The 19,222-nt window shown below is 49.5% G+C and overlaps 1 protein-coding gene across 1 annotated transcript in view; it reads left to right on the top strand.

Annotated features, from left to right (window-relative positions):
- The window catches only part of LOC144172692 (uncharacterized), a 35,900-nt gene extending 20,041 nt beyond the window's left edge, over positions 1 to 15,859 (top strand). The window contains exons 2-3 of the mRNA XM_077701324.1: positions 9,639 to 9,842; positions 15,702 to 15,859. Coding sequence (XP_077557450.1) covers positions 9,639 to 9,842; positions 15,702 to 15,859 — 362 coding nt within the window. The remainder of the gene's footprint in view (positions 1 to 9,638; positions 9,843 to 15,701) is intronic.
- The last annotated feature ends 3,363 nt before the right edge of the window (positions 15,860 to 19,222 follow it).

Raw genomic sequence — 19,222 nt, 5'->3', positions numbered from 1 at the left:
CTCGGGTGTCCCGCAGGAATAAGTCTTGGCACCGGTTCTATTCAACTTTATATAATGGTCTTGGCCAAGTTGTAAATCCCAATGTACGCTTTCGGTTATTTGCAGACGATTACATAATATTTAGCCATATAGTGTCTGCCGCTGACCAGCAAGTTCTTAATCCTGCTCTGCATGCCATAACGGAATGGTGCAATAAGTGGGATATGCTTATAAATCTCGACAAGACGGTTCACATGTGCATCACAAATTAAAATTATATATCTCATTTCACGTATTGTCTCGGAGATTACCAGATTAAAAAAGTGGAGGAACATAGGTACCTGGGATTAGCCTTGACGTCCCGACTTAACTGGTCAACCCATATCAATAACATATGTTCCTCCGCGAGAAAGAATTTGGGATTTCTGAAGCATCGATTAGGGAATGCGCCCCCGTAACTTAAACTTATTGCTTACAAATACAGTAGAGTACCGATACCAACTAGCCCAACAAAGAGCTTTACTGAACTTAAGTAGAATCTCGATAAACGAAAATCGCTTAAACGGAATTGCCGCTTACACGGAACAGTAGCCAGTAAGTTGGTTGGTATTGTATTCAGATATCGTAAAAAAAGTCTCGGTAATCGGAACTAAAGTTTCCACGTCACCGTTTAAACGGAAGCAGAAATGGAACTTCTTGTGAAACCAATTGGCATGAGAATCAGCTTTTTACAGTTCCGGCTGTTTCGTGATTGTTTTTTTCCTCCCTCCTCGTAAGCCTCGTCTCGTTAATGGTCAGCCGTGTTAGCGCAATGAATGCAACATCGCAGTTCTTGTTCCAGTAGTATGGTCTCGATTTAAGACGCCGAGATTACGGGGCTCTGCTCCTATTGCCTCGTTCGTGCCATCGTGGTGCTATTCGCGCTTCATTATCGAGTTGCCATCTTCTACATTCGGTGGCTCGTAAGCACCGCGAAGTTGAGGCTTCTAGCCTCCGTGAAAATGCCGTTGCAAGGACTCAAACAGTCATATTTGGTGCATTTTTTGCTCAGGGACTCATTGTTGCCAAATTAACTTTGTGAGTGCTGTGCCTAAACTTCTTTTAGTTTTCATGCTTTCTGAAAAACTATCAGCTGCATTCACCTTCTGATGCTTCGAGTTCCATCAAATGGTATTGATAGTGTGTACTCACATAAATTTGCGCTTTCATACATCGGTCTCGGTAAACGGAACTCCTGTTAAACAGAACTAATTTTTTCGGTTCCTTGAAGTTCCGTTTATCGAGAGTCTACTGTACATTGTAAGACCCACCCTTGAAAACGGGAGCACTGTCTGGGACCCCTATACTATCTTTAATAAAGAAAAGCTTGAAAAAATTTAAAGATTGGCAGTTCGTTTTATCTATAAACGTTTTAGACGTCGCGACTCCCCTTCAGCTATGCTAGAGCTTCCACACCTTGAGCCATAGGCAAACCGACGTAAAAGTGCCCGTCGAAACTTTCTACACCGGCTGTATTTCAGTAAACTAGGAATTCAATCACGAGATTCCATAACTAACAACCCTGGTCGAGTGTCTTGTCACAAACATAGTCGATGTATATTAAGCCGTTCTTTGCCCGCACTGACCAATCCAAAAAACATTCAGGCCAATCCACCATGTGAATGTGGTTGGGAAGCAAATCTGTAAATGTCACACACAACGATTACCCTTTAGGCGTCACTTAAACTCCCTTAAGTCACTCTACAAATAGTGATACCAGGGAGAAGTGAAATGCACTTAACCACACCCGTTGTTACTTCAAACAGATATTCTTGGTAAGTATGAAATCAATGCATGATGTATGAACGGTGGTTGGTTGAGTTGTATTGGTGTAGCACATGAGTGGAAACTTTTTTTTACAAAATTAAAGAAAGCTCAAACCCGGTGTTAGACGATCTCACTTCTCGGTTTCTGCCGCCGCGGACGGAGGCGAGGAGATCGGCGGCATAGAAGGAAGGTGGAGCAGGATGTGGAGGAAGATATAATTATCATCAGATTTCTGAACGGCCCAGAGTGCGGCCCACGGGAGTGGTTCCTTCTCCACAGTGCGCGCCGCCTGTCCACCAGCTGAAGCTGGGTAGGCAGAGAGGGGCTCGGCAGCAGAACCTCCAATTGCTTTTGTTGGGTAGTTGACGGAAAGAGAGGAGGGGGCTCAGGGCTAAAGTCACACACCCCGATTATGTGGCGGAGTGTGCCTACTTCTTAGCAAAATTTACATTCAGCGTCGTAGTGATTCGGGTGCATTAAGGCAACACACGTCTTGTGTGGGAAGGAGCCGGATTGTATAAGCCGTAGGGTAGTTTGTTGTTCTCTGGAAAGGTCAGGGTAAGGCGAGTGTAGGGGCTCTCTGAAGGCGATAATGCTAAGCGAGCGGGTGACTGTCCTCGTGCAGCTCCCTAGCCGCGGAGGGGGTGGGGTTAAAGCGCAGGCTTGTTGGTGGGCGTGTTCGGTGCCCTCCATTGAAGCGTGAGCGCGTGTTCAGATGAGCTGAATGGAATCGTTTGGAGAGTGTTTTTCTAGCACACACAGTGCACGTAGGGACACCCAACCCGACTGGTAATTTTGGTAGGCTTTGGTGAGCGGTGACTACCTTCCGAATTTCGGGTTGAGTGAGAACCAAGGCAATGGCTTCCTCTTCTGCTACCGTCATGTCTTGGGTCTGGAATGAGGCACACGCAAGGAGGTTAGTCCTGGAGGTAGCCATGATGATGGCGTACTGCTGCTCTCGATGTTGGGAGCCGTCTGTGCAGACGACTTCATGATCGCCACCGAGGATGGGGTCCAGCGCTTGAGCCCGTCCTTGTCCGTGACCCTCGTCGTGTGAGGGGTTCATATTTTTAAGCAAAGGGAGATTCTTTAGTTCTTGTCGCCAAGAGTCCGGGAGTACATCAAGCGCAGTTACATTCTGTGCTGGCCATCAAGGAGTATTTGAATGTGTTCCTTGATGTGTCGTTTGGTGTCAGGGCGGACGACAAGGCGCTGTGATTTCTTGCGTGAACACTGGAGGCCACAGGCGTTAGGACATTGGCGTACTAGAAGTGAGATGGCATGCGTTGGTGTGAGCGTCCTTAAATTTTTGTAGTTTCTAGCACACCCGCAAGGCGCGCGCATGGCTGCTAGACGTGTCGTGGGCGGAGCGCACAGCGCGGCGCGAGAGGTCCCGTGACGCTATCGCGTGGCATTCAGCGAGAATGCAGGGGGTAAACCCGTATATGCGCTCGGTGTGTACACCACCTGCCTTCCCCGCCCCGGGTTGGGCTCGTAGCTAAATCGGTAAGACAGCGGGCTCTCGCTTTGGTACCCTATTAGTTCCAGGTGCGATTCGTGGCGGCGCCAGGAAATTCTTTTATTTGTTCGCGGGAGTTTTCTTTTGACACCAATGGTCGCAAAAGAACCCGGAGGTAAAGGGAGAAAGCTTTGCTTTAAAGGGACACTGAAGTGATATGTAAACATTGCGGGATTACTTGCGCAAATTGTAGTCCGGAGTCCCCAGGCCATGTTTCGGCCACCCTGGGCGCGTTTACGCGATTTTATTTAGTAGAAAAATTAATTCGAAAATGCTGTCCTCCTCTCTTTACGCTCGCCCAGTTTCTGCGGCGTTTTCGTGTGACGTCGCAAGGAGCCGAGCTCGCAATTGGCTGCGCTACTGCACGGCTCCCCGGCCTTCAGACAGAGTCAGTTGGCCCAGCGTTTCGTCCGCCGGCCGCTGACGGGTCGTCGCAATTCGTTCGCTCAGTTGAAACGAAGCCAGGACACGTTTGTGAATGGAAGAATCTGCCTTTCTTTACTTGGTTAGTTTGTACACTGTATCTAGCTCCAAGTCAAGATCGCTTCACACAAGCGCTGCACAAGTGCACATGCGACGCTTCGCTGACTGGTACGCCACTAGGAAAATATAAGGCCTCTTGAAGGCGGGAGAAGACTCAGCGAAGTCAATATAGGTACTAAGGAAATAAAATCAACTGATATTTTTACCGTACAGCGTAAAACTAGGGTGTGGGAAGCACAAGCACAGCGGTCAGCAGCACGACTACGCATCTGCGAACGCTTTCCCGTCTACGAAATGCAATTGCTAGACGTGAGCTATTGTGGAAACTCAGGCGACGCTTACTGCACGAGCGCAATACAACAAATAGTCACCTAAGCTGCTTGAAATGCCAAAACTAAATAAAAGTGCAAACTGGTTCTACAATATATATCCTATATTACCAAGGGCTGCGGAGCCCGCCCCGTGGTCGAGTTTTCTGGGGCGCTGGGTATGTCACCGCAAGTATTTTGCAAGTCACGACTTCGAATCCCCGCGGGTACGTGCTTTTTTTTTTGTAAGTTAACTTTTTCGTTTTCCGCCGATGTTTTCTATATTGAGTTCGCCTTTTTTGGGCCGCAACGTTCATGGCTCCACGAACTAGTTCACAAAACGCGCGCAGGCTGGCGCTGGCGCGCTAGCGAGTTCTCGTTGGCGTGCTGTTGCCATAAGCACCGACTCTTGCAGGCAGTGCGTACAGGCCAGAATGAACAGACCCTTGGCCTGGTGCGAACACGCTTTTTACGATACAGGCATGAGGGAGGCAAGCTCCAAATATGGGGGAAAAGTGCATGACATTTGGGCGTCTACGGGTACGCGGAGGGCGTTCATGCACTGCGTAGGTCTCGGCTAGTGAATGCTACGATTCCAAGCCGTCCTGGGAGGCTTATCTTTATGCATTTTTACAGCTGACAACATGGCAGAAGCGCGGTACGATGATTACTGAGTTATTGAGAATGCCCATCCAACAACGCCACCGGTTGTATTTTACAGAACCGAAACCGAAACTTGTTTGGTTGCCCACCTTGGGCATCGTCCAATCACGATGCTCCCTCCTCCCGACGTCACAGCTTTAGCTGGTGCGGCCGCCGCAAACCGGGCATGGTAGTTTTTCTTCTTTCGCGCTTTGTAAAATAATTACCGATTTGTCAACCAGATACACGATGAAAATTGTGCTAATTTGAGCCAGTGTACGCAGTGCAAGCAAAAACGGCAGCTTGACAAATTCACTTCAGTGTCCCTTTAAAACGTTGCCGAATACGTCTTAGCAGAAATTAAGCCGGAGCTTTTACAAGTGGATTTTTGGTTGTAGAGCGGAAGCTGTTAACTCTGTAGTCATTCTTGGGCTATGTAAACCAACATTTGTCTGTCTGTCTGTCTGTCCCTCGATTCAGCCACCCGGCAAGAAGATAAAATAATTCTGAACGAGTGGTTTATATAAGCAGTGCCGCTCAGCACCTGTAAATATGGTACCACATTTCATGTCTGTCAACATTGTTGAGCAAAAAGAAAACAGACCTATTTCAGGTTAAACATGAATACATAAATGGTACTATGCAGTGTTGTTTTCATTTAAAATAGATGCTCGGTTGAAATTGGGGATCCGAAAATCAAAATCCGCATTGAAAACAATTTTTTGGCCCGAAAATACAAAAAGACCTCCCCACCAAGCATAGGCCTCCTGGCGGCATTCCGAGTCTAACAATAAAAAAAATGCTCCAACAGAAGGGGGGCGAGCACTGGAACGCGAGAAAATTGAATTGGCTTGAGCAAACCTTCACCGTGTTTATGGGGAAGAGCATGAGATGTGGGCACGCGGCAAGGGCGGCATGAGGCTATCGTCCTTCGACGACGTTTCGAGAGAAGTGCGTAGGTACGCCGATGAAAAGTGGTCACCTAAATTTAGCAGGTCATACGATGAAAACTACTATTGCTGAGATCGAAACCAGGCAGCTGACGTGAATAAGCGGGATATTGCCCGTAGTCTATTGAGGCCGAGCAGCGGAGTGCTATTAGCAGTTCTTCAAAAGTACAGGACGAGTGTTCAAAGCGAGCCAGTCCGTGGCGATGGGTGCGTGCAGGAAGTGACGAGCTTGTACACACAGGGAAACGGAATGTCGCTTTACAGCATCCGCGCCTTCGCACAGCCAGCTGGAGGATTGACGGCTTCCCAATTATAAGGGGTAGGTACCCTTTAGCAGTGAGTTTTTTTTTTCATCTTAAAGGGGGGCGGGGGGGGAGCAGAGTTCCGCACTTGCTTGGGCGCGGGATCCGTTTCAGTGTAAGATCGCTTATGACGCTATTTAGTATTCTCGTGAGTACGGTAGCACCTTCTTTCGCTTTTTCCCGCGGTAATATTCTTACGCCACAACCACCACAAATCTGTTTCTGTTCGTAGCGCATGACCGATGCTATGCATGGGTAAAATACAAATTGGCACTATGAGCTATTCGTTAAATGAACAGCAGCACCCTCTTGTTTAATCAAAGCCCTGCATTATTAACATACCTTTAAATAAAAGGCACTAGGATCTTGAGTCTCCGAGGTAAACATACATAGCTGTGTTTGCAAACACGAATCCCTGTAAAGAACGCTTATGCACTATCTGAGAATTGCCCTCGGTAGTTCCGCAAATTTTCGCTCTAAAGTTATTTATGTCCACCATTTGCACCTAGGTCACAGTTGGCGACTTTGTTCTGCGCATATAGCCCACGCCGGTACGGATAATTTTCAACAGAGTAATTATTATCACTATCATCATCAGAAATGTGGCACGCTGTCCTCGTGCTTTTGTGCTCGAGAGAAATCCTTTCGATGGCATCTTGACTCGTTCGACGGCCTCCAGAAAATGACGCTCATCTCTCGCCCGCTGCGCGTCAATCGGGTGCAAGTCCAGGGCAGCGACGCAATGAGAATCTGCCCATCGCAGGAACCATGCGGTAAGGTGACTTCATGCTGCCTGTACGGGCTCTTTCTACGATTCGTTCTAGAGCACCATGCTGCCGTCCACACTTTACCTTGTTCTAGATAGCGGAAGGTATGCCGCCCTAGCTATGATTGTTTCAGAGGGTGCTCGGCTATTAGGGCTTTGTTTCCACAGGTAGCCATGCCACGCCGTTTTATTTCTCAGCGTGAGCGCTCATCGAGCGCAAGTACTCTTCCGGCAAGTAACGGGGCTCGTCATTCCGATCGTCATTCTTCGGCGCCCTCTAGAGGCATCACGACGTTGAGAAAGACTTGCGGGTTCTTGATCCTCTTGAGTGTGTCCACCGTCTTACCCTGCCGAGACGTGCACTAGTTCTGCTAACTGAGACGCCATTATTTCCCGTCGCACCCATTTCTTATTTTTATAAAGACCACCTTCTTATCCCGTTGTTTTTTATGTAACCGTAAGCGTTTAGTTACTTCGTTGTTAGAAATAATCAGCAGCTGCTCCCGAACGGCGGCTGAGGTTCGTCGAACGCGTTTAACACTCTGCTAAGGTGACATGAGAATCTCGTTGTGTCGCCACAGGCCACTGCCAAGAAACTAAAGGCCCAAGCGAGTAAGCGGATTAACGACGTACTGGCGCATTCGCGTAAGCGCGCGTGTAAGTATGCGCTCCCGCGCACTACGCCGGAGGGGGCGCCTAACCCCATCTTGGCCCCGTAACCACTCCCGCCGCCATACGAGATCGGTGTAACACCAATGAAGCTTGCCCTCACCATTTCTGACCATTGGATTGCGTCCTAACAAAGAACGGTGAAAGGAGGATTGATTTTTCTGTATCCCAAACCATTTTCAATCTGGGAATGCACGCGTAAGGAATACAGGGAACCATGTTTTAGCAATACCAAAAACAATACCAACTTCGTCGGTCAACCAGGCCTCTATTCAAATGCGCAAGCGGACTACTTTCAGCGAGCGGTGCGCGCACGCACAGTGCGCGGCTATCTGGTTTGCACGGACAAGCGCGTAGCAATGCATTCGGCGTACGCCGGTGAATCTCGCATCCCCAGCTTTCTCGCTCAAAATTCCGACCTCTCAGGGACCTAGCAAATCCAGCTCAGGAAAGCGATATTCGGCATAAAGCAAGAAGTCAACATGGAGATTAAAACTCTAAAATACCTTTCTAGCATTCTGAATATCGGTTGTGTAATTCGCGGTCAAATCTTACTCTCCGTGCATTTGTAAGGGATAGCTTCCATGGCTCCGTAGCTCAGTCGCGCAACGTGCTAGACTTGAAACTGTGCACAAAGTAAGTTTTCACTCCCAATATTAGCCGCGGGAAAATATTTTACATTTCGTGAAATAACTACAGAGTAATCACTGTTGAAAGAACTGCCGTGAGCGGGAAAGCTGCACATGCAATGCGCGATTACGTCGATATTACCTATCAATGGTTCTGAGGCTTTATTCTAACTACTCGCTTCCACTTTGAATGCCTGTAGTGCTTTGAACACTTATCTTGTTTGGCTTACGAAAATGGAGCTGACATCTTTGAGTTTTTCGCGGAACACCCGCCGCGGTGGCTCAGTGGCTAAGGCGTTGCGCTGCTGAGCACGAGGTCGCGGGTTCGATTCCCGACCGCGGCGGTCGCTTTTCTGATGGAGGCGAAAAGCAAAAACGCGCGTGTGTAAGAGATTTCGGCGCACGATAAAGATCCCCAGGTGGTCAAAATTAATCCGGAGCCCTCCACTACGACGCGCCTCATCGCCTGCGTTGCGTCGGCGCGTTAAACCAATCAATCAATCAATAAGTTTTTCGCGGATTTAAAAACAAGCTGTGATGCACTCCTGCTTACAAAGACGTGTAATTGCGCCGCTGTATACAGTGTTGCAACTTTACCTACTGTAAGTATTTATTGGGAAACAACAATTACTTTACCACGGAGGTGTCACCTATAAATGCGTTCGGGATTTTTTCTAAACAACGTTTCGTGAAGCCAGCTTCGCTTGCACTAATTTGATGCGCAGAAGATGGGGCATTGACGTGGCCATTGGACGGCACGACGTTAGGCATAATGTCATGTTCGAGGTGCACGTCACCAGCCATTATCAGAAGATCGAACTACGATGAGTATGAAATTGGGTATGATTTCAAAGTCCTACTCCTTACCAGAGACTATGATGTTGCTTGCCATCGCCTAATGCTCAACTTCAAGGTTACTATACACCGGAAAACAGGCATAACCTCACACTATCAGATTTAACGTCGTGGAAAATTACCTGCAAGAAAGAAGTGCTGATTGTGCGTCAACGTGCGGGTAACCATTGACGTCGTACACCACCAACCCCATCCGCATCAGCTGCTGCTCTTCGAGCGAAATGATACCTACCCTGTGATTAGCCCGTACCCCTAGAGCGGGGTTGGTGAATTGAATGCCTTATAAGCTTGTTTCATGCCTCAGCATGTGTCAAACAACGGGCTATTCAATTAACTAGTAGAGGGAAAGCCCTGGGAGGGTCGGCCCAAAACATATATGTTCCCGTAGTCCGCAGGCCGTGTACATAGCATGAGCTGTTCCAGTGTTACATCCTCACCGCGAACCATATCTCCGCCTGAGAATATTGGGCCGCGCTACTCCGATGTTGGCGCACAAAACTGCCACCATTTTTTTTTAAAGTTCTGTGAGAGCAGTGCGCTTCAATTAAAAATTGCTATTTGCAGAATATCAAGTGCCTGACAATTCGTCTCCTTACAGCATTTTGTCCTCACTTTTTCACTGTCATACCCCATCTCTGATAGCGCGGGTCACATATTAGACGAGAAATGGGGCTTTGTGGCCTATATACATGCGGATGCAATCCTATTCTGATGCGGAAGCCTCGTGCAGGTACTGAAGACGTGACGGCCAGTGACGACAACCAGTTGGAGCCCCTGGCGGTGCTGCCAAACTCGGTAGAGGTGCCCACCGATTCGGAGAGCGAGGAGCTGCCTTTCCACCCCTGGGCCAAGCTGTCCCTGTTCAAGGGGGGCAGCAAACAGTCAAAAGCGGCAGCCATGGGCGAGATCAAGACCCTCGAGCACAAGCGCCCCTGTGAGCACCGTCCATGTCACTGCTCTTGCTGCTGTAGTGCAAGCTGATCTGCCTGTATACCTGGGCCCACTGTTTAAGCCACATGACAGTTGCAGTTTGCGCACCCGCGCCGTGCCACATTTACGGTAGCCTGCACTTTTCACTATTGCGTTGACTGCGGAGTTACTGCGACTGACTGCTTTTAAGGAAGAACTAGGTGTTACGGCTACCGTGGTTACTTTTATTGTCGACGATTCGCCGTGTAGCAGGCCACACTTTTCGAATTCAGTGTTCCGCTGTTCTCTGGGATGTGGGCTCAGTAGTTCAATGGCAACTCGGAAGCTGGGATAATCCACCTTTTCTTGGTTCCAACAGAAAAAACAAATTGAGGACAATTGCTCATTTTTCCACTAACCTGCTGGGATGCTATGTCCCAGTCACAAGAGTTGCTCAGTGTGTTGACTTTTCCATCCGAAACTGAACTATGCACCTTTGACACAAGTACACTGCTTCTCTGTGCCTCCTTATCTGGGCACGCATTGTCTTCAAGTTCGTGGATTTTTTTCGCAATTGCCGGTGTTTTGGAAAAGAACTTGATAGCACAACTTTTTATTTTTTGAATCGCGAAAAACAACCTAATCCTTTATGATTTATAGCGTGATAGCTCAATCTCACGTGACAAAAGCCTTTTACTTTATATTTATTTAGACTTTATATTTCTCCAAACTCCAAAAAAGTGAGATGAGAGCGTATTGCAGAAAATGGTGTGTAGGTGTGAAGTAAACTGCGTGACTGGCAGCTACACGTTTTTCCCGTTTCAAGGTGAAAACAGGGCAGAATTTTCGGTTTTTTTTTTTCATGGCTTAACGCTGCAAAAGCCGTTTACTCGGCTTTAAGGTTATATACTCTCGTCTCTAATAACTGGCAGGTGGGTCGGCGTATTGTTGTGAAAGCTGACTTCAACAATTTAGTTTACATGATGGCAGCAACGATCCCGTTTCAAAGGAAAAATGTGTCTTCTTTCTAATGTAGTAGTAGTTAATAAAGAGCCCCCGTGGATCAACAAACAATCCCCACATTTGTATTGCTGCAAGACCCGATGCATAGTATCGCAGGTGCTATTGGGGCTCCCGGCTCACTAGATAGCAGCAACCATACAAGGAAGGCTCCCTGGTACCCAAAAAGTCACCCTTCCCTAAAACAGCACATGCTCCCCGTTCTGCACCCCTTAGCCATAGCCGTCATACACGCGGACAACTAATCTCCCGGACCTCAGCCCCCAGAAGCCGTCCAGCCTCAGACCAAGAAGGCCATCCTGTCAGTAATACAGCGGATGGCGCAAATGTTCTCTGGCTGCACATTTGTGTCGTGCTCATTTCGTAGCTGCCAACGTTTAACACTACTGACGTTTAATACTAACGCTAACACTACCTGTCTACGTTTAACATTCCCACTTCTCCAAAAAGTCTATCGACAGCGTTTATTGCGGCAACAGGAACGAAGCGGCCAATAGCCACATTGGGCCTCCTCGATTATCAGTCCCGGATTATCCGCGTACTGCACGAGACGCAATCCGGCACTCGATTTTCTCATGTATCCCTATGTGACTTCGAGGGCAGTCCTCGGACTGCCCGCGGACCGGCCCGGACTGGTAAAGCGATATGGCCCATTGTAAGAACGTAACTCAAACACTCGAATAACGGCAATGCTGGGGAAAGAGGAAAAACCTCTTACCGGGTTTCCAAGGTTTCTGATGGGAATCGAGCAGTCATTTTTGGCAGAGTATTACTTTGTGATCGCCTATTCTAAGTACTGGACGCGTTTACTCACTGCGTGTTGCAATATTTAGGCTTTAGAAAAAAGTTCAAAAAAGTGTTCCAGGCTTCCTTTAAACACACTTCCCATAGTACGCAACAGCAGAAAACAAGGGTTAAGGCTCAAAGCACCGAACACCGCTCGCCCCGTGAAGAGGATGTTCTATTTAGCGTGTATTTGACCGCAGCTGGAAAATGTTCCATAGTGGTGGTCTACGTACAGTGCGCGTCAGGCTTGTCAAGGGCAAGCGAGCGTGCGGCCTGAGAGCATGCTGGCGACTTCTGCTGATGGCAGCTGGGTTGTAAATAGCTTGATATTGCGTGTGCGTGGTTCTCGGACAGGCTCGGGCCGGTCGTCTTTTAGCATGGGCCACTCAAACTTAGAAGCCACCTCCCGCAAGGGGCGCTTCTGTTCGGCAGTGCCAGCCGTACGCGGTCAGACGGGGGTAAGCCCTTAATTTGACGCAATGCAATATCAGCGCAGCCGTTACGTAATCGCACAAAAGGTTCGACGGAAAGAGCTGCGGTGCGTTCTTGTTGCGTGCTTTTTGTTTGCTAAACATGAAATCAAGATGATTAGCGCAGGTCGTTATGGGCGATCGCGTAACTGCGTCTGCTGAGATAATGCCCCACGTCCAACGCGAGCGTCTACCTGGCCTGTCAACTGTCACGGCTTTTAATGTGGAAAACAAGCGCCCTGTAACTAAAGAAGACCAGCGTCTGGCTTCCGATACGGTGATGGAGTCGATTAGCGAGGCAGTGAGCGCACCTCCGATCCTCCTCTTCCTCTTCTCCTACTGACGCCCCCTGCCTGCGCTTCTTTATTTCTCAACACACTCCCGCCGCCGCCAAGTTCATTAGGAGCTAGCTGGCAGCGGTACGGGCAACAAGCGCTTGCTGGGTTGTTGGGTCAAAGTGACATATCTAAAAGTGAAGACTACGAATGTTCGTATGGTCACCGGGATAACAAGCTGTGCTCACGGTTTTCGGCCAGAAGGCAGCCGCCAGGATCGAAAGGAAACAGATGATGCGGGCAACCAAGTGCCTAGAGAACATACAGCGAATGCAGTATCACTGTCGCTGTGCTCATATCCTGTCCGGCCTCCACGAATCGACCGATGCGCTGAAGTAACAATGCTGTTTCATCGGCGGACAAGGAGACTTTACTTTGGTCGGGCGCGTAAGCGTAGCAGAAAGGCGCGTCCAGCATGGAATCGTGCTCGCCAAAGGAGGGGTCGCCACCATCGAAGCAACCGTTCTGTGTCGCCGCGTGGATTCGTCGCCAACGGGATAGTATGAGAGCGGCTGCTGCTCGCCTCAGGAGTCGAACCTCGCTCACGGAGCGCCGGAGAAGCATCCGCTTCGTTATCCCCTGAAGCGGGTCTACCTTCCCGACGAATCGCGTTTTCGTTGCCGGACCCAACGAAACAGACGGCGAACCGTAGCAGGGCTGCTGAAATGTTGCAGAAACGAGAGCTGCGTCCCAACGAAACGATCGCAACAGGGTCGCAGGGACGCCTCCAAAGCGGGAGTTGCATCGGTGATTCCCAGGTCATGGCAAGGCCGGTGAGAGGTCTCCGGGCCGGAAGTTGAGTCGTCGATGCGAGGGTTGTGGGAGAGCTGTGTTGACGTCTCCGAAGTGGGAATTGCGTCTGTGACACCAGCGTCATTCTGGGGCCACTTCGACATCTCCAAAGCAGAAGTCTCGTTGGCTAGGCAAGATTCACGGAACGGCTGCTGAGCCGTCTCAGAAACGATAGCCGCGTCAGCGACGCCGAGGTCCCGGGAGTGTCCTTGAGACTTCCCCGATACTGCAGTCACGGAAGCCGCGAGACTGCGCAGTTGCTGGAGCCTCTCTCCCTGGCTGAGCACCTCGGTGTCCTTGGCATTCTGAAAGGCCGAAGCGCCTCCTCCGTCGCCGTTGTCCTGTTCTACCCGCGCGCCAGTCATTTCCCGTACGGGCGGCACGTCACCCGGGACCATTGGCCGCCGGGCCTCCTTTGGGAGCAAGCAAATAATCGAGGTTGCGATGCGGGTGGTGAACAGGGCCGCCTGAGGTTGAAGGACGGGGCTTGCGGCAGAGTCTTCACTTGCAAAGAAGCGTACACGCGTTCTCAGGGCGCAAATACGCTCGTCGTAATCGATGGCTTCCAAAACGTCAGCATCAAATTCTTCATCCTTCAGGTTCTCCTGAACCTGAGCGTCGAGTTGGTGAAGGCTTACCTGGTCATGCAAAATAAGGTCGAGGACATTTTGTCTGTCAAGGGCCGTTGCTGCCTGGCTCCGCAACAAGGCGTCGAGGACTGTCATGGTCCCGGAGATGGTCGCTCGCAGGACATCTCGGCGAATACGAAGTGCGTCCACGGCATTAGTCGATGAAGCAAGACGCTGGGGTTTCGAATACCTAGGGGACAAGGACGGGCTTGGGCACGAGCCGAAAGGGGCGGCGGCCGAGGGCAAGGCTTCCGGGATAAAGCAGTACGAAGGTATCCAAGCCTCGCGTGCCTCGGAGCCGCTGCGCCGTCGAACGTAGATTCGCTAGTGCGCCGGTTCCCGGGTTTCACGGCACCAGAAAATTGTGTAACGAAAGAAGACCAGCGTCTGGCTTCCGATACGGTGATGGAGTCGATTCGCGAGGCAGTGAGCGCACCTGCGATCCTCCTCTTCCTCTTCTCCTATTGTCGCCCCCTGCCTGCGCTTCTTTATTTCTCAACACGCCCCTCAAAGGTGGTAGCGTCAGGAAATTAGAGTGGCAATTGCGAAACGATGACCGGCCTGACGCTGTCCAGAATCCCCGCACGAGCAATGGCAAGCTTCCAACCCAGCCGCCATCAGCAGGTGACGCCAGCACGAACCGAAGCTGCGCGCTTGCTTGCCCTAGCAAAGCCTGACGGGTACTGTACCTACTTTTACTGCGAATCAGTATACTTTCACCAGCCAAGGAAATTTTTGTGTACGCGTCAGCAGATTACGCCAGGAAAAATGAAATTATTGTCACCACCGGGAAGGGGAACGACTGCCCGTCTTCTTAGAGACTAGGCTACGCCCACACGAGGAGAAGGGGAGACAGACGGTGCACTCAACAAGCACATCGGCGGATCTACCACCTGCGCTCATTCATAGCCGTCCTGTGAAGTGCACACTGCACTGGATGATAATGGCGTTCACGTGGTTTGGATTAGTGGCAAACCGAACAGCGTCTAGGGAGGAGGAAGGGCGCTGCTTCAAAACAGTAGTAAGGGGGAGCCTGTGAGAGAGCCATAGTCACGCATGTCGCCCGCCTCCTCACCCTTTGCCAGGGTCTCCTCTCCGTTTTCTTTCTGCCATCGCTGCTGCGTTCGGTCACTCAGCTACGCGGACGCCGCACCCGCCAACCCAGGTAGCGGCTGCCAGAGTGCCTGGTTTCACTCTTTATAGAGCCACGTGTGTGAATTCAAGTGACGTCGCATGGGTAATCGCGGTGGGTGTCGTGTACAGCTTCGCAGTCGGTCCACTTGACAGCGTGGATTGGTTTTTACCACCAGTATAGTGCTCCCCAACCCTTTCTGCTCAATAGCTCTTCCTCCTCCTGTCTTTTGTATTGTTAGTTGCACCAAACACTCATGGGGACCGCGTAAAATGTGAAAAGGATGAACACCCTGAAGGCTACACGTGGTCATGTAAACTAATAGCGTATTTCATGAAGCAAAAAATATGCTTATTGAGACAGTCCAACTCTTGCACTGCAGAGGAAGCCCGTTACCAGAAAAACACAAAAGTTCTCGTTCTTGGAACATTTGTCTGGACACCTCCGGAGCCTGCCTTTCCCTCCCTTATATGGGGGGCTCGCCATACAATGTAAAAACAAATGTGCCCCTGTAGTGCTGTCACAAGTAAGCCAAGCGATATTGTTCTTAGGTACTCCTTCGAGATAGATACTCCTTCGAGCCAATTCTTACGCGAGCAGAATAAGATTGTGGGTAAAGTCATTACACATACGCGCCTGCTTGCCACTTTTGTGGGAGCTGGGGTATTGTCAGCATATGTATGGGGTTCCCGTTCTCTTCTAATGCGGAGACTCCTGCAGGTGCGGATGGCCAGTTGGTGTCTCGTCAGGGCATTGACTTTCCGCCCGCATCTTCTCTCCCGGACTCGGTGGCGGCGCGCTCCGTCGACGAGGTCACCCTGCAGAAGTTCCACAACAGGCCCCAGCCACCCCTGTTCCACATCCGCGCCAAACAGTAGTGCATCGGGGCATAGCGCACATCAAGAACTTCAAGTCACAGAGGCGCCTGTGTGAGCAATTTCCCTGTTACTGTGGCTGTTGCGATAATGCGAACTGATGCAGTGATTTGTGGCTCAGGTGTGGTTTTGCGCAATATGTAAACTGCAGCTACACCCGCACCATGCCAAGTATGAATTGCCCTGTCCCTTTCACCATTTAAATGACCACGCCCACATTCGCACTTGCTTTTTTGTAGGTATGTCACGGCCCTTCATCTTCCGCTGTTGCTAGCATTGTTGCTGCAGCATTACTTTACACCAGGTTACGGTTTTCCCAGCCAGTGGACGTCATGTATTGTTTGCGGACCGATTGTTTGCAGCTCAACGCCTTAGCCACTGAGCCACTGCGGCGGCTCAAAACAGCTTCTAGTAGAGTTGCTTCGATTAGGCTCCAATTATTTGGAAGACCTCAGCAAGTATCTTTTAAAAATCCCTTCCAGTTTTGACGTCACGTCTTTATCAGGGCGAGCATACATTTCTCCTCCAGAAAGCAGCGTGAGAACTTTTTCTTCGTACCCGCCGCGGTGGCTCAGTGGCTAAGGCGTTGCGCTGCTGAGCACGAGGTCGCGCGTTCGGTTCCCGGCCGCGGCGGCTGCTTTTCTGATGGAGGCGAAAAGCGAGAACGTCCGTGTGTACGAAATTTTGGCGCACATTAAAGATCCCCAGGTGGTCAAAATTAATCGGGAGCCCTCCACTACGGCGCGCCTCATGGCCTGCGCTGCGTCGGCGCGTTAAACCCTGCAATCAATCAATCAACTTTTTCTTCGAATGCATTCCTGTTTATGATGACCGTTGAATTGCCTTTACTGAATTACATCCATGTCCATATTATTGCGGAGGCTCTGGCTGGCAGTGCGTTGATCTGGTGTAAGCGGAGATTCACATGCCAGAGGGTGCAGTTTTGAGAGAACAATGATTGCCCGGATGCGGGTTATGTCACGGCGGGAGAGCCAGCTTGAATCTAAGAGCCCATTTTAGTGAAAATTGCTTAGCCTAAACTGACGTGTTGTGAGATCCCTCACACTTAATTTTAAGCTTTCTTCCACGGAGAACTAAACTGGCCTCATTCTTAGCTCGTGTCCCATCTTCTTTTCAGATCGCCAGAGAGGATTTTGCCGGAGGGATGAAATATCGACGATGGATTATTTTTTTTTCGAGAAGCCCAATTTTCTAAATAAACATGTTTGCCATGCGAACTTCTCTTTGTTTATACCTTTTCATGAACACAAGGGCACTGCAGGGTAGCGAATTTGCTTCATGAGTTTGCCTGTGGGGAATGCAATTTATCTTTTGCTACATGGGCCTCTTAGTGAAGATTTGTTGACCAGGCGTCAAGCGACATCACATTGCGCAGCAAAACGTTAACTGGGAGGCCCATTAAGCTTTCCCCGAAAGCTCCCGCATGGCAGCAAGAGAAAAGACTGCGGGTAGGGAGGCGCGCGTTGAAAGGCTCGTACGGCTCTTCGGCGATTCTTCAGCAGCCCCAAACAGCGACCGTTCGCGGTTCTCGCTGTCAGTGTCGGAGACAAACTCGCGGGAGGGAAAGTCATTCGACGGGTGCGGGCGACTTTCCCGTCTCGGTACGTGCTTTCTGCATTGTGCCCGTTATGCAATTCTGGCGCTAGTGCAAGTGTCTGTTGAAACGCGCCTTGTTTTACCATATTCGCTCATAAATATATTGCAAGTATACTGTTGCGACTTTGCTTATTTGCCCCCCGTATTCCGTTGCCGCCTACACTCATCAAGCCAAACGGTCCCACCTTAAAACAATTAGTTAAACACGAGTTATGCCTTCCAATGCTGAGGACTCCGTCCGTTTCGTTGAGCCAGCTCACAAATGGTGGTGCAAAACGAGCGCTGTATTTCTGGAAAAAAGGGTTTACATCATGCGCACATTATCTATGGTTATTTTTTTTAGTATATAAAGTAAAAATTATATAAAATAAAAAATATAAAATAAAAATTTTCGTAAATAAAACACCTATTGAACAGATATCGCCGTGTCAATAACCGATGAGGAACTAAGATATGATCCTTTGCTTTGAAATCATTATTTGTAGCTCATTTACACATGGTAGAAATGAAGTTATTCGAGAACATTGAGATACCTTATTACTTGCCCCTGAAAAAGGAAACTCTGCTCGAATAGGCTTGAAAGCAAATCTCCCATGTTTTTTCGAGCAGTCCTCCTTGGGTTTCCTGGCGATCGTTGCCATCTATATGCATCCCCTACGTTGAGTTTCGCTGCAGCGCTATGGACAACGACGAGTAGGGGGGTGCGTTCAGACGAAACCCATGAACAGTATTTTTACACCTAAATGGTAAAAGTGTGAAACTTTCTCGAACTCGTTCAATAGAAATAAAAGTACAAGGCAAACTACCAGGCGTTCTAATATGTGGAGCTAAATAACCAGAGGAGCGGATTGGCATACCACACAGTGTGGACACATAATTTTGGATAAATGTATGAATACGTTTATTGTGAACGACGAGAGGTAAACCCTGCGTAGAGTCGTGTTAGTGGACGAATGTAATTGAACTTCTGTTCGGAAAGTTTTGCTAAAACAAGACTCACAGCGTTTGCGATAATGTTGGCTATGCCGCAATGCGTTTTCGCTAGCGCACAGGAAAAATACAAGGGAGGCTAGCGCGGCAAATGAAGCTTCGTTTTAAAACATTGACCGCACTCTTTCGACGTGCGCTCCCAGCGGCATTCATTCAGAGATTGGCTACGACTAAGGCCAGTCTGCGCACTGAATCTAAATGTCTCATGCAAAAAAGCTAAGGAACAAGAAACTCGTTGCCTACTCGCGCTTTCGTTTCCAGGGTCCATAGAACAACTCTGGCCTCTGCATTGCCAGCTTACGGAATTTCCGTTTCCCTGGAGTAAAGCCGTTGCGGCCTACTCTTCAGGATTCCCCATAACAAGAGAGAGAGAGAGAGAGAGAGAGAGAGAGAGAGAGAGAGAGAGAGAGAGAGAGAGAGAGAGAGAAAACTTTATTGCTGTAAAGAAGTCATCCTGCAACCGAGCACGGCGGGATACTGCATGTTTGTTTTATTTCACTCTCAAAAAGACGCAAGCATGTCGACGTAACACGCACACGGGTTAACGTGGGGTGAAGCCATGATTTTGTCAAAGCCGCCTTCGCGGAAGAAGGACAACGAGACCCTCTCCCGGTGTCGCAGCGTCAGCTGCGTGTCATGGTTCGAGGACATCAGTAAGCGCAAGACCTGATTCAGCTCGCAGACGGAGTACCCTTTTTCTGCAGTCGCGAACACAAGACTCGCAAAGAAAACGTCACTCGGCAGTGTTTGTGCATTGAG

Source organism: Haemaphysalis longicornis, unplaced genomic scaffold (genome assembly GCF_048455015.1).
Source record: "Haemaphysalis longicornis isolate Haplotype H1 unplaced genomic scaffold, Haemaphysalis longicornis Haplotype H1 scaffold_25, whole genome shotgun sequence".
Lineage (NCBI taxonomy): Eukaryota > Metazoa > Arthropoda > Arachnida > Ixodida > Ixodidae > Haemaphysalis > Haemaphysalis longicornis.
Note: the sequence above shows the minus strand (reverse complement) of the source record. Positions and strands in the feature narration are given on the sequence as shown.